This window comes from Panthera onca, chromosome B4 (genome assembly GCF_046562875.1).
Source record: "Panthera onca isolate mPanOnc1 chromosome B4, mPanOnc1 haplotype 2, whole genome shotgun sequence".
NCBI lineage: Eukaryota > Metazoa > Chordata > Mammalia > Carnivora > Felidae > Panthera > Panthera onca.
The window spans coordinates 17,066,755-17,080,952 of record NC_138345.1 but is presented as its reverse complement, the minus strand read 5'-3'; the positions used below and the strand labels follow the sequence as shown (position 1 = coordinate 17,080,952).

Here is a 14,198-nt window from a genome sequence, read left to right as displayed (position 1 = left end):
GTTTACCTTGTGATGTTTGAGATCAATTTAAATATGTAACAATACTCACATTCAATTAGATACATTGAACATCTAACCTCAGTAACCTTCCTGTACAGAATTCTAGTAGGTAATTGGGATATATGAATAAAAATTGAGAGATGGTTTCTAGACTCAGAAGTTAACTGCTTTGTAGAGGAAAGGAAGACTTCAGAATTCACTTGAATTTTATGTGTGTGTGTGTATGTATAGACAACACTCAATATATACCTAGAAGAGAGAGAAACTTTCTGCCCAGGAGTTAATAAACGATAGGTTTTCAGTAGTACGCAAACGTTTGTGCATTGGTGACTGAAGTTAGGACTGTCCATCTTTTACGGTCATGGTTCACACATATCACTCAGTTCCTTATGATTCTGTTTTCTAAACCAACTGACACAGTCTTACTTTATCTCTTTGTAATAATTGTTCTAGTACATTTAAAAACAATAGAAGACTTTTATCATCCAATTGGTGTGGGTCAGAGAAAGGCACCTTTAGGTCCGCTTTGGGGAATGTGATGATAAAGCTGAATTTGTATTTATTACTGTTGTTGATAATGATGTTTCACTGACTGGCCACTGTATGCCGGGCATACCACCACCTTCTTGAAGTCTTCGAACTGAGTACTTGATCTGTTTCGTAGATGAGGAGACAGGACTTGCTTAACACCACACAGCCAGGGCTGCCTGGGCGGCTCAGTCAGTTAAGCGTCCGACTTCGGCTCAGGCCATGATCTCATGGTTGCTGAGTTCGAGCCCCGCGTTGGACTCTGTGCCGACAGCTCAGAGCCTGGAGCTGCTTCGGATTCTGTGTCTCCCTCTCCTGCTCGCGCACTGTCTCTCTTCCTCTCTCTCAAAAATAAACATTAAAAAAAAAATACATACAGCTAAAATGTGGCAAAGCTGCAGTACTTGATGAGCAGATGGGTCCTAACAGATAGTCATTCATCAGGTGACCATTTGTTACCACCGAGAAAAGCCGCACGTATATTCCACAGAGATAACATTTATCTATTTTTGGAAGTGGTGGTACTTATACCTCAATTTTGTCTTTTAAATTGTACACAGGCACATTTACTAATTATAGGATATTCGTATTTTTTTCCCTTTCTCCACACAGGAACCGCAGATTGGAGGAGAAGGAATGATGGGAGCCGGCCTATCATTTGAACAATTGAAACAGCTGCAGCGATTTGATCCATCTGTTGTGCCAGTTCGGGACACTGACATTGCTTCTCTCGGAGATGCCAGAATAGAAGACATGATTTGGCTGGCAAATAAAGATTGTATAGGTTTTTTTATTGCAAAATTCATAAAATGCAAAAGCACGTAGGATCCATAGAAACGAAAGTTCCAAACATTAGCTCTATGGTTTTGTTTGGTTTTCTTCCTTCCTTCCTTTCCTGCCTCCGTTTTTTTGTGTTTTTTGTTTTTGTTTTTTTTTAATCAAACTGTTGTCAGGCCTGGTGATTGATGACATAGTTGCTAAGGAAACAGAAAAGGCTGCCAGCTGTTGTACCAGGGAGCAAGAGGCTTAAGAGACCGCTTCACGGAGGAGGTAGTTGGGGGGTGGTACAAGATTATATTTTGTGTTTAAAATATGCTTTTTCTTAAGAATTTAGCACAGTATAAAGAAAATGAGATGCCTACAGATATCTGGAGCATATTTTCATTTGGGGTTTTGTGTTTTAATGTATGAAGAATACAAATCATTTTTAATGTTAAAATCTGTGATTATAACAAGAGAAATAAAATGAGTAATACTTAATTTGATAAAAAGTAGTGTTTTGTTCTTGAGAGTTCCTAAGGGGTGGTAGTTTTCTAAAAATTCAGGGCCTGGGAACTATAATGCTTTTCATGTACTCATAACTGAGGTGAGCATTTTATCTGAGGTTTTCTGCTTACTATTTGATCAGTCAACTCTTTGAAATGAAATCTGGACCTCTCCTAAATGGTAGTGTGTCTTCACCATGTTCTTTTTTTTTTTTTTTTCATGCTTTTAAACTGAAAACTACAATGTTTTCTTCACTCTGTAGATTAAAATTATGAGAGTATTCCACAGTTTGGGTACTACCTTTCATCATCCCCTGGAATACCTGTTCTGCAAGTTATTGTGATAACTGTGGGAACTGGCTTGACCCTTAGAGCCAAGCTTTGGTGTTCTGTTGAACAACACATTCACAGAACTCCCAACATCAGACAAAGCAACTGTGAGTATGGTAGATGAAGACAAAAAAAGGGCACCTCATGATCAAATCTGGAATCCAGCAAAATCCAGAACATCCCCTAAAAGTGACCAGACATGCCACTGTTAGCAGCAATGTGACTGCTCTTACTAAAAATTAATTATAACCTTAGGCTTGCTTCATCCTATTGCTTTTTAGAGAAGATATATTTAAGTACTCAATACCCAGCCCTTATACAGTATTAAATACATCTAAATGTTTTGTTAACTTCCTTTTGAATCATCTCAGAATTTCTCAGCCTTGGGCATACAAGGTGGACAACTGGGAACAACTACCTGATAGTTTCCTTTTTTTCCCTCCTAGGTTTCTGTTCAGAATTTCTTCCATCTATTGTGTACATCAAGATTGCAAGGTCTCTTGGATCAGGTAAGCTCTTCAGCAGGCCTCTTTGAAGAAGCCTTTCTTGAATATCCTTCTCCGAGGTTGGCTTAGGCATTTCTGTCTTTCCATATATCCCTAGGACCTACTTCTGCTGCTGTCATGGTACTTAACACACTCGCTCTTAGTTTACTGGCCATGCCCTTTACCCCTCCCCCCATGCTTGGGAAAGTCTTGGAGGCAAGAACCCTGTTTTTTCTGTCGCTGCTTTAGAGCAGATCATCAACACATGCTTATTTAATGGGGGAAAAGATATTTCAAGCTCCATAAGATTCAAATGTGTGACTGACTTCGTTATATCCTTCATTCTGCCTTTTATCCAGTAGATGTCGTTGGACTAAAGAGAAACACGTTTACCTGTGGCGCTTCTGTCTCTAGAGCTCACCACATTTCTCCAGACTTCCGGTGTGTTTTAAAAAAATCCATTTCTTCCCCTGCTTTCTGCCAAGCCTTTTGTGCTAAGCTGGGATGAAAATCACAGACCGGGAGTCCAGCAGTAAACATGTAAACTGTTGATTAACACTGACAAATGTCAAAATACAAACAATGCAGGCAAAACTGATGAAAAATATTTGCATATTAAAAACAGCAGGACAAAGAATATTGTTAAAAATTGTTGCTTTGACATAGACAGTTTCAGTGGGTTTCTTTCCTTCAAAAAGTAGGGCAAATTGGAAAATAAAACACATTTAAAGGACTTAAGTTTGAGAAAAAAATAGAACAAAAGGGTAAAAAATCTGGGAAATGTGGAGGACAATTAATATATTATCTCTTAACATACTTAGGGTTAACATATTCTTGTGAAACAAAAACATTTCAGTTTAACAGTGAGTACATTTTACTTCAAAACCCTGTGCCATAGTTTACTTTAAATCGTAAAGTGAAGTACAAGTAGTTGAAAATACAATTTAGCCAGAATTAAATAATTGACCCAGAACGATCTAGTGGCTGTTTTCTCCAACAGTGTGACCCTTGACATAGAAATAAGATTAGTGTCCAAGACTAGTAGCATTGTATCATTGAGCAGAGGGATGAGGGTGAGGATTTAAGTTTGACATCAAGATGGATCTTCATTTTAAAAACGAAAGAATAATAAAAACAATCTGAATCAAGAATTGCCACACATGTAAAACTAATGTAGGAGAAAGATTACTCTGCTCGATCTTAAAGGATCTTTACCTACTGCACGTGATCATTTTATCCGACATCATGGGAACGTCGCTAAAGTAACGTCAGTGATTAGCGTTGCCGTTGAGAGAGCTGCTCCACAAGTGGGCACTGGTGTTGAAAACAGGACGTATTCTCAGCTATCAGAATCATCCCTAAGATGGCAATTAATACTTCTACTAGTAAACAGTGCAGAAAGCCAGCTCTTTATTTGTTTTATATGAATGACTTTAAACCAGATTTGTTGAACAGTTCAGTGTAGCTGACAGTGAATGTTTAACAGGAATGCATAGCAGACCATGTTAAAAATGTGGCATTGTCCCAAAGTACAGTATGACTAAGACATCCTACATTTAGCAGCACCTTTTTGTAACAGTAACTTAAATGAGCAGTAGAGAAAGAGCATAGGAAAAACTGAAACGGATTTGACAATAAAACACAGAACTATTAAGGACATTTCCAGCATTTTCTAGGTCGACTACAAAGATCATGATTCTACAACTGAGTAGGTTAAGATTAAGCCTTTGCTGAGTGAAGAGACTAATTTTACATTCCACAAGTCAGTAAATCTCCCATTGCCCTTGGGATTATTTCTTCATTTACAAATTTAGAACACACTGTTTACACACATATAGATGTTCATGTCAAATCTTGCAATATAGTTCTTTTGAGGAATACTCTGATTTGGACTACTATGTTTCACAGTAAAGTGAAAAATTAAGAATCCAGATACAAATTTTAAAACCGGAATCTGTTGGCATGACTCGTTGAAAGATTAGTGGTAGCAGCAAGTAAGATAAATACCAGTTATATTTCAAGAATTTAAATATTCCAAAGTCATTAACCGGGATGAAAGCTCAGAAATATTTTATACAGGTAACTGTAACTGGAATATGGTTTCCCAATGATACGGATATTTTACATCAAAAATGTTTACGACTCCCGTTTTTATCTTCAGTAAATAAATTTGTCAACAGTACAGAGCTAATTAACAAAAAGATTAATTCTGAGGAAAATGTTTCTTCCATTAGCGGGTAAAACCCTTAAAGTGTAACTCATTTGTAAAACTGAGTTTTTTTGTGCAGGGAGGGAAATAAGGAGTTAAATGTGAAACAGTTTTACATATAAAGCTCCAAGAATATTTGGCAAGAACCTGGAATAATCAAAGAAGCAGAACAAAACTAGATGAACCCACTTAATAATAATTTTACAACGTGTAGATCTGAAGTTAGGCAATTATAGATGGGCCTTTTCCAGGGACAAACTTCAGGTGCTAGGTACTTGCACACCTAATACTGTCTTACCTGTCCAGTCATAACTGGACAAAGTGGACACATAAGTGACACGGAGAAGGTTTTAGCCTTAGCGTGGCAACCACACTGTGAGCTGCTGACAGTGCTATCTTTGACGCGTGGAGAACAGCATCTTCCGGGCTCCCCTTCAGAGCAGGTGTCTAACATAGGAAGATATTCTTAATGTTTTGTTCACTTCAAGTCCCCTCATTTTGCCCTGATTACTTCTGAAGAGCAGAAACTTTGGTTGTAAGAAGCACTTCTGGGTTTTGACGGACACTGGACGTGTTGGGGTTGGTGGTAAGGAACAGAATGAAGGGTAAATCTGGGGGAGAGAGACCACAGGAACGATAGGCAAGGTTTAGAAAAGGAGGTGGGAGAAGTTAGAAAAATTTATTTTCCCACGAAATAATTCTACAAGCTGTGTAAACATTTCTCACTAAAACAAATACTCAAACACACAAAGATTGTACATTTCCAGTGAAACACTCACAGTTAAAAGTTGCCTGTGTTCTTACTCTAGGAGCAAACACAAGGAGCCAGCACATGGATGCCTTCCTAGTCACCTTTGGCAGCGAGCTTCCTCACATTCCCTGACTGCTCAACGGATTATTAAAGCGACACGTAACACAATTAAATACAAAGCCAGGTGGGTAGAATTCTAGGTCATCAGTCTCGAGTCTTCAGCACTCGGGTCCATCTCAGTCACTCGTGCACACTCGTACCGCTCTTACACACAGACGCACTTGCACACAGAGAGGTCCGGCTCGTCAAGTCCAGTGCAGCGACATAAGACACTAACTACTCAGAACGTGTTTGTCACAATCGGTGTGAACTGCATGGATTAGAACAACCTTTGGAGTTTGGTTATATTTACCATAATTTATGGTCAAAGTTATAAACTTACAAGGATGGTAAAACATTCAGAAATCAAACCTTTTCAAGTCAAGCAATCACGCGTATTTACAGTATGTACAGACTTTCTACGAGAACGGGGGTAGGTGTCTAGACGATATAACAAATTTCCTGAAGGTGGGCATCTCTAGTCCCTGTAATTCATAAAGCAAATCTGCTGACTTGGCATTAAGACTCTAAAATAGTGTGATCAAACTGATATATATATATATATATTTATATATTATATATATAATTATCATAAGAAGGTGTTTGCAGAAATAACATTTACAAACTATACAGTACACAGTACTAGTACATAGAAAATAGATTCTAACTTTATGATCCCCTTTGTGTAAGGCAAGACTGAATCTGTCCCCAAATTTAGTCAGCCAGAGGTACAAGCAAGAAACAGTGGTCCATGGATAAATGAGTATGCAGATCTGGTGCCTACATATTAAAAATCTGGAGAATCAGGAAATTCCACTTTTATCTGGGCCAATTCTGGCTTGCTGGATACATTAACTACATTTTTGAAAACATCAACTACGTTTCTTAAAATACTAAAGCCACCGGGGTGGCAACAGATTTTGTTCAAGTGGCAGCTATCCCAAACAGTTTTTGAAGAGTCCAGTATACAACCGGAGCACTGCAGCCATACGAGGCCAACTTACGTAGCACTTGCAAAAGGAAAAAAAAGGTATATTAATACTCCTTATCAATCATGCTATTGCTATTCAAGCAACAGCAATACAGAGTATACAAGACAGATCACATCTGACTGCAATGTAGACCCCAGAGATTTAGTCTGAGGATGGTGTCATACAAGACTTTAAAAAAAAAAAAAGAACAAACACACAAGAGGGCAGAAGTCACTGGCGGATGTAAACATCCCTGCTCCACTCCCCAGCCTCGTTCCGTTTCCGGGCTATGCCTTCTCCGTCCTTGTCACAGTAGCGATCCTTGGATTTATGCCGGCCGCGCTGTCTGTTGCACTCGCCGTGGTCCTGCTCTCGATCCAGGTCCCTGGCACGGTGTCGGGCTTCCCTGTGTCTGTGCTCGCTGCTCCCGTGGGGCTCCTCTCTGTGGTTGTGGTCGCGGTGTGGGGCGTAGTGGTCCCCGTGTTCGGGGGGGTAGTCTTCCTTCGGCTCCACGTAGGCAGAGTCTCGACTCTCCTGCGTTTCCGAGTCAAACGTCTCCTGCCTGGAGAGGCCTCGACTCGTGCCACCACGATGGCTGTGGTGCTGGGCGGAGGACGAAGAACGGTGGTGGGGTTTCTTGACGGGTTCCAGGCAGGGCTCTTCTTCAGCTTGGGAGGCGGAACGGGCAGGAGCAGAGCGCGCAGTCCTCGGATCTCCTTGAGAACCCTGGCACGGGAGGAAGGCGGCGCAGGCATGAGCCAAGGCCAGAGCGTCAGGAACTAACATGTCAGAAAAGCAAGCCCACGCATTCAGGTTTATTCCCCTCTAAGTTTCTAGAATGAAATCTCACCTACTCAGTTACTCCGTACGTCTGATAACACCCAGTGGCATTTCTAAGGTTTGTACTACATTATACTGGACTTGAATCTGTAAGAGCCCACAACAGCATCCGGAGGAACTTTCTTTTTCCCCTTAATGACTAAACGAAGGGGGGAGGGGATCCTTTTATACGTTCTCTTGGAGTTCAAATCAGATTCAGGGCCCTAAGGATTTTCTGCACACAAGTGCACATTTAACTACCTCTACCTGAATACACACGGGAAGATAAAAAATGCTTTAAGATGTTGGCTTTGGATTGAGGGGAAAAAAGTAAAATGACAGGTGCTCCCAACAGCACTTAGCATGAGGAATGTACTGTCTTACTAAGTCTGTCTTGTGGATTAATTCATTAATGCAGCGGCCGTAGGGGACAGGTTGCCATCAGTCTTCGTGAGGCAAGGGGCACGTGAGGAGCTTATCCAAACTTACATGCAGAGTAAGCAGTGGAGCGGGAACGTGACCCCAGGCAGTCTGATTCCATGGTTGTGCTATATAGATGGCATAGGAAATTCTATCCTTGTCTTCTAGAACATGTAGTTAGGGAGTTTTAAAGTTTATATACGTCTGTAGTATATTGTTTACCTGGTTTGTTTACGGTCTTCAGTGGGAGCTGTGTACCCGTAAAAGACTCAGTGTGGATGGAGCTGCTCTAACTGGAAGGAGTGCTGTGCTGGGCGACTGGGAGTGGATCCCGGCCATGTGACCTAAGGCAGCTCGGTTTCTAGGGCGTAAGGAAGAGCTCCTCTTACCTGTGAATTAGAGGCTTGAGTGGGGCTAGTAGGCAGAGTCGAAGTAGCTAAAGTCCGGCTAAGGAGAGGGTTGGGGAGATGGCTGCTGGGGGGGTGGGTGGCCTTCCAGTAGGCCTCCAGATAGTCGGCAAGGTGCTCACAAGCATCCTCCAGCTGGTTCTCGTCCAGGATCACGTCAAACAGCTCCTGCAGAGACAGACACTTCAGGCGGCGCCCTTAGCCAGCCCCGCACCGGGTGAGTTTCACACACACACTCACACGAGGGAGGGGCTCAAGAGCTGCACCACTTTGTATTTGCTCGTGTGCTCCTGCTTTCTCCTTACCTAACTGGCTGACTGCCCTGCTGAGTGTGATTGCCCGTCTGTCCGCCTGAGGTCGTCATTTACAACCCTCGATGCTTAACCGTGGCAATCACCAGAATATGAAAGGTGTCGTGAAAGTTGTTTAGGACACGATAGAAAAGAGAAGTAAAAAAAGAAAACAAAAATACAATCTGGACAGTACAGAAGAGGCCTGTTTTTTGACATGGAGACTATGAAAAACTCGATCTTGGAAATGACCGAGGCCCGTTTAGGACATGAAATTTGGCAGAAAACTGAAACCACAGATGATTTGACAGGGTGCAAACTTCAAAATATTCTAAGCAACAGAAAATTAATATAATCAGAACTCTTATAGCTTCTGCTATACCTGCATATCAAAACAAAACAAAAACCCAGAGGTGATCTAGGGTCCCAAAGCATGATAGGTAAAGGAGGGATTAGAAGGAAGAAGGTGTTTTGAGTGTTCAGAAATTTGTTTTTACGTGGTCTCAAATCAATTTCTCAGTTGTTAAGAGCCAGCAATTTGCTCCCTGTTATTAGAAGTGAATAGTAATCCCAAATCCATTTTAGCAACGAAATTTCTGAAACCACAATCTTGTTTCATTTAAGACAATTAGATACTAACAGTGCACGGTCACCACGGAATGCACTGTAGCTTTTTGTAAGCCATGATCTAGACAAGCGCTTGTGGGAACGGGTGGGACAGTTCACCTCTTGGGAGTGAGGACCACGGCTCGGTGGGGAGAATTCCGTCCGGTGTTTGTGTGCCTGCCTTGTGGATATAATGCCAGGTCTGAGGACGCGGAGTGGATTGTACCGTTCCGAGAGACCACTTACCGGAGGACACTGAGCCAGTTTGTCTGCTGCTACCATCTGGACATTGAGGTGTTTGGCTTGAGATTTCCCTCGAGATTTTATTAACCTTTGTAAAACCTGTGCGAGATAAGGTGTAACGGGAGAACATCTGCACTCAGCTGAAGAAGCAGCTCAATAGACTGAGCTACAAAATGTCTAAGATTGCAGAATTAACGCGTTCACACACACGTCAGGTGCAGGCTTCAAAAAACATACCCAGCTAGCATGGAGCTTATGCCGAAGCTTACCAAACCTCTGGTATCGTGGCTCCTTTGTGTTTACAAAAACTGAGAACCCCAAGAGCTTTAGAACATACGCCTGTTACATGTGAACATATTACTTATTTTTGTACAACTATCTATAGTTTTTTGCAAAGTCTCCTAGCTACACTTACTTTTAACCTGCTACTGTGTATTGTTTTGGTTGGAATAGGTGAAGAAATTTATCCTTCAACACATAGGGAATTCAGAAGAGGAGGAGTATTTTAGTAGCCTTTGCAGGTAACTGTGGATATTGTCTTTTAACATTACACCAAACTACTTTCTTCACGACAGTCTGCACGTGAAAGCTAACACCCTATCCATGAACTTCTCTCACTCTCAAATTCCATTGCCCTGTCTCGAAATTTGAACGGATCTTTTACTAGGCATGATTTGTAACATCATTCATTCATCATCTGGAAAACCAATGGTGCACGGAGTTCTTCAGATCTTCGGGCACATTTTTAAAAGAATATATTTGCTATTACCACTAATCTCAGAAAAGTCTGTCTTTTGAGAAGCTGGTAAGCTCTCAGGTAGATTCGAATTTTCTGAAATTCTGTTTTTTTGTTTGAAACCTTCAGTTTTATCACTGGTGACAAATGGGAAAAGATCTGCCAAATAAGCCAGTCTGAATAAACATAGTATGCCAGTTGTTCTTTCAAATAAAAATGGTGTTCCATGAAAAAAGCTACTTGAGTTTGTATTTCGAAGTGTCCTCAAGATAGCTAACTGCTAAAACTGTAGCTGAAGCACTTTCAAATGTACTTCCTGTTTCATTACACAGGATATTGAAAAGGCTTGTATTGAGTCAAATTTTACTCCTGTGTCAGGACATTGCTCAGTGCGACTGCACGGTGGTGGTCTTCTTCACTGTGGGTGCTGTCTGGTACCAGTCTCGAGACATGGACACTTAACTTTTACCCACCTTTGCACCATCAGTGCAAATGCCCAAACACTGAAAAAGGAAAATAATGTCTCAGTATTACTGTGGAAATCATTTTGACCTTGTGGACTCTCAGCAAGTTTCTCAGAACCTTCCTCCAGGAAACCAGGGACCACACTTTTAGGAATCACTGTTGTAAGCCATGAAACTAACTATGGTGTTCGCTTATATTAAGAACTCTTGACTACCCTGTCTCTTCACACTCCTGATGTTAGAAACATAGCCTTTTACAAGTGTAAAGCACAACATAAACGCCATAGTGAAGTGTGATTAGAGAGCAGACAAGAACAACCCCACTTACCTTAGGAGAAGAAATCTTTACGTATACTATAATGGGGGCCAAGGAAGTTTTACTAAGTTGAGCTGGATGATTAATAGTATCTGCGTCAAGGACTACCAGTTGCAATGTTCTTGCAAGTTCAAAAATCCTTTCGATTTCACTCTGAACTTCCGCTGTAAAAGGTTAAGCAGAGTTCAATTAAAGTATTTTTAGACCCAATAGAAATCAAGTAAAATGCTACACTGTTTCTTCACCTGGAAGGCAGGTAGGACAGCCAGTAGGCTAATGTTCACAGGCAACAGAGCTGATAAAAGGTATCCTTTGGAAAGAGCTGTCTCTCCAAAGTACCTTTAGAATTGAGGGAAGTCTTTCAACGAGCTATAAAATTTGCTTCCAGTATAACAGTTTGAGTAGGAGAATCAAAATAGTTGGCTATCGGTGCTGACTTACTTTTTGTGCTGTAAAACTTCACTCTGTGAAATCATTTCATAAAAATGTTGTAAAATAGAAACAATGTGTTTCTGACCACGTTACCATAGCAACTGTCACCACCTTTCTTTTCACTGTATCAGCTTAATCTGTGTTTATACTGTCACCTATTGGTATGCTTTCTGGATATGATAATCTAGATAAATGTATTAGCAAGCTGAAATACAACATTAAAAACAGGAGAGACGTTAATGGTATCTATAACAAACTTGTCCAAAAACACACTTTTCATGGTTTCTACCACCAGACGAATGGTCCTGCAGTATTCCTATTCTAAAAGGGTAGTTCTCCATTAGAAGCAGCACTACAGGGCACCTGGATGGCTCATTCAGTTGAGCATCCGACCCTTGATTTCTGCTCAGGTCATGGTCTCGCGGGTTTGTGAGCGCGAACCCTGCATCCGGCTCTCTGCTGACAGCATGGAACCTGCTTGAGATTCTCTCCTTCTGCCCCTCCCTTGCTTGCACTCTCTCAAACAAACATTAAAAAAAAAAAAAAAAAAAACAGAAAAAAGCAAAAATCCAAACGATAAGGTTTATAGAGAAATTATCAACTAAAAATATGCTTGAACACCAGGGAAGTTTCATTCAGTCTGTCTACCCCATGATCTCTCTAGAATCTAAAACAGGATGTCCAATAGAATGTTCTGTGATGACGGAAATAGTCTGTATCAATGCCGTCCACCCGATAGCCAGCCACTAGGCACTTGCGGCCACTGAGCACTCGAAATGTAGTGTGAATGAGAAGCTGAATTTTTAAGCTTAAAGTGAAATAGCCAGAAGCTCCAGAAGCATAGATCTGTCAAGCCTAGCATGCAGCTTGCAGTGTCTACTACGACCATGAAGGGCAGGTTCCTTGAGACTCCTAGCCCTACAGAATACCTTTCAAGTCCTCTTATTTGGTTCTGTGCGGAAGACTCCTGGAGATAACTTCCACTACTGCAGAAAAGATAAGTCACTAATCATCTGCCTCACAACATGTTATGACTAGACTCCTTTTATTTACCCGGATGTCTTTAAAATCTGGACTTAAACCACCTGCAATACCAGCTTTAAAATAATATTTGGTTCCATGGTACTCGTGACAATCTTGCAGGAAGGAAAAACAAAACCCGATTAAGCTTCTGGATCTACCCGTTTATAAGAAACAGAACAATTAAATAAACTACACTATAATGCAGTTAGCAAACTTTGGACTATGGAAAACTATGCATAAGTGACCCAGACTCTTTAAGCAAAAAGTTACAAGGGAAAAAAAAAAAGATATATGGAAAACTATAGACTAAGAAACTTAAGGACCTTTGAACCAATCACTGTGGACTTTAATTCGCATCCTGACTTTATATATTTACAACGCATAAGTGAGTAAAATATAAAAAATATATATGACAATTAGGAAATGATACATGGCTGAATGGAAATCTCATGATACTAGGGATGTATTGTTAAGATATGATAATGGCATTATGGTTTAAATAAAGAGAGTCCCTAATCTTTAGAAATAGGTACTGAAATATTTACAGATAAAATCTGTAATGATGTCTGGGATTTGTTTCCAAATAATCCGGAGACAGTTGGGGGACAAAGGAGAGGACTGGAGATGAAACAAGACTGGCCATGAATGTCGAAAGTGAGTGATAAATACCTGAAGTTCCTTCCACTTCTAACTTCCCTACATAACTGAATTTAATAACAGTTTAAAAAATAAAAATGGTATATTCTGATTTTTTTTCATAATAGTGTTTTAAAACATGACTAACATTGTTTATGTATTCTCTACATTTACCTTATCTTTACATTTTTATTCCAATTATAACCTTGCTACAGCTTTATAACCTTGTTGTGGCTTATCTTAATTCAAGTAATATTTTTAAGAGTGTAATGTTCTTCTGCATTCTCTAAGTGTGAAATGTATCCAATGTAGGTATCTTAGATTGTGATGCTTGACCAACATTACAACTGGAAAAACAAAGTTAGAACTTGTATGAATCTTATGGCTACAAATAAAGCCGTCTGTCCATCCAAAGAAGTCATGTACCACCCCAAAACAGTACAAAAGATGTACTTAAAGCTTCACATTTTTCCAAGTTTTCTTTCCCTTCATGTCATACAGTGGTACATCAGCATAATGAACTCCAAAGGCAACATACTATACTTTGGTTTCTGTAATGGAGCTTTTCTAAAAGCTTACGCATAAAGCAAATTTTTACCTATCAAATTATATCTTCACTGTACCGGATCTTTCATCCTTCTGTAAAAGAAGTGATAGCTGAAATTGATCTTTGAGGTGAGGATCTATCTTCTCAAATTTAAGCTCTACTAAATATAGAAGAATCTTAAGGTATAGCATATACATAAACTTACATATCTGGAATGTGAAAGTATCGGTTTTGTACTACGTTGTAACATGAAACGTGTTTCCTCTACAACAGAGTCCACATAACGCCCACAACTTGTAATTCAACATGTACGGGCATCACTGGACCATTCTCCTGCTATAAGTACCTATCTCCTAGTGCTACCATAAGAAAAACTTAAAATTGCCAGAGAAACCTACCCCTGCGTTTCCCTGGGAGCAAAGACTCCGTATTTGCTAATTCAGTGTCCATGGAGACTTTACTAAGAATTGACTGCACCTTAAGCCCCGTCCTCTGCCGAGTTCCAGATCTGTTTATACAATCGATTGCCTGCTGGACATCTGCGTGCTTCGTAACACTGCAAATTCAACATGTGCACAAACGCAGTCATCATTTTCCTTATCCCCCTACCCAGCCCGGTAC

General features: G+C 40.4%; 2 protein-coding genes across 15 annotated transcripts in view; one reads left to right on the top strand and one right to left on the bottom strand.

Moving 5' to 3' along the window:
* NSUN6 (NOP2/Sun RNA methyltransferase 6) overlaps positions 1–2,353 on the top strand; it is a 59,835-nt gene extending 57,482 nt beyond the window's left edge. For both annotated transcript variants that reach the window (XM_060659226.3, XM_060659227.3), the window contains exon 11: positions 1,141–2,353. In XM_060659226.3, coding sequence (XP_060515209.2) covers positions 1,141–1,353 — 213 coding nt within the window. In that variant the 3' untranslated portion in view covers positions 1,354–2,353. The remainder of the gene's footprint in view (positions 1–1,140) is intronic.
* A 1,494-nt stretch (positions 2,354–3,847) lies between these two features.
* Positions 3,848–14,198, bottom strand: part of CACNB2 (calcium voltage-gated channel auxiliary subunit beta 2) — a 384,840-nt gene continuing 374,489 nt past the window's right edge. For 12 of the 13 annotated variants that reach the window (XM_060659216.3, XM_060659215.3, XM_060659219.3 and 9 more), the window contains 4 exons: positions 10,952–11,103; positions 9,427–9,522; positions 8,267–8,452; positions 3,848–7,364 (listed from right to left, as the gene is read on the bottom strand). In XM_060659216.3, the coding sequence (XP_060515199.1) occupies positions 6,870–7,364; positions 8,267–8,452; positions 9,427–9,522; positions 10,952–11,103 (929 nt within the window). In that variant the 3' untranslated portion in view covers positions 3,848–6,869. The remainder of the gene's footprint in view (positions 7,365–8,266; positions 8,453–9,426; positions 9,523–10,951; positions 11,104–14,198) is intronic. The other variant, XM_060659218.3, reaches the window with a different exon arrangement.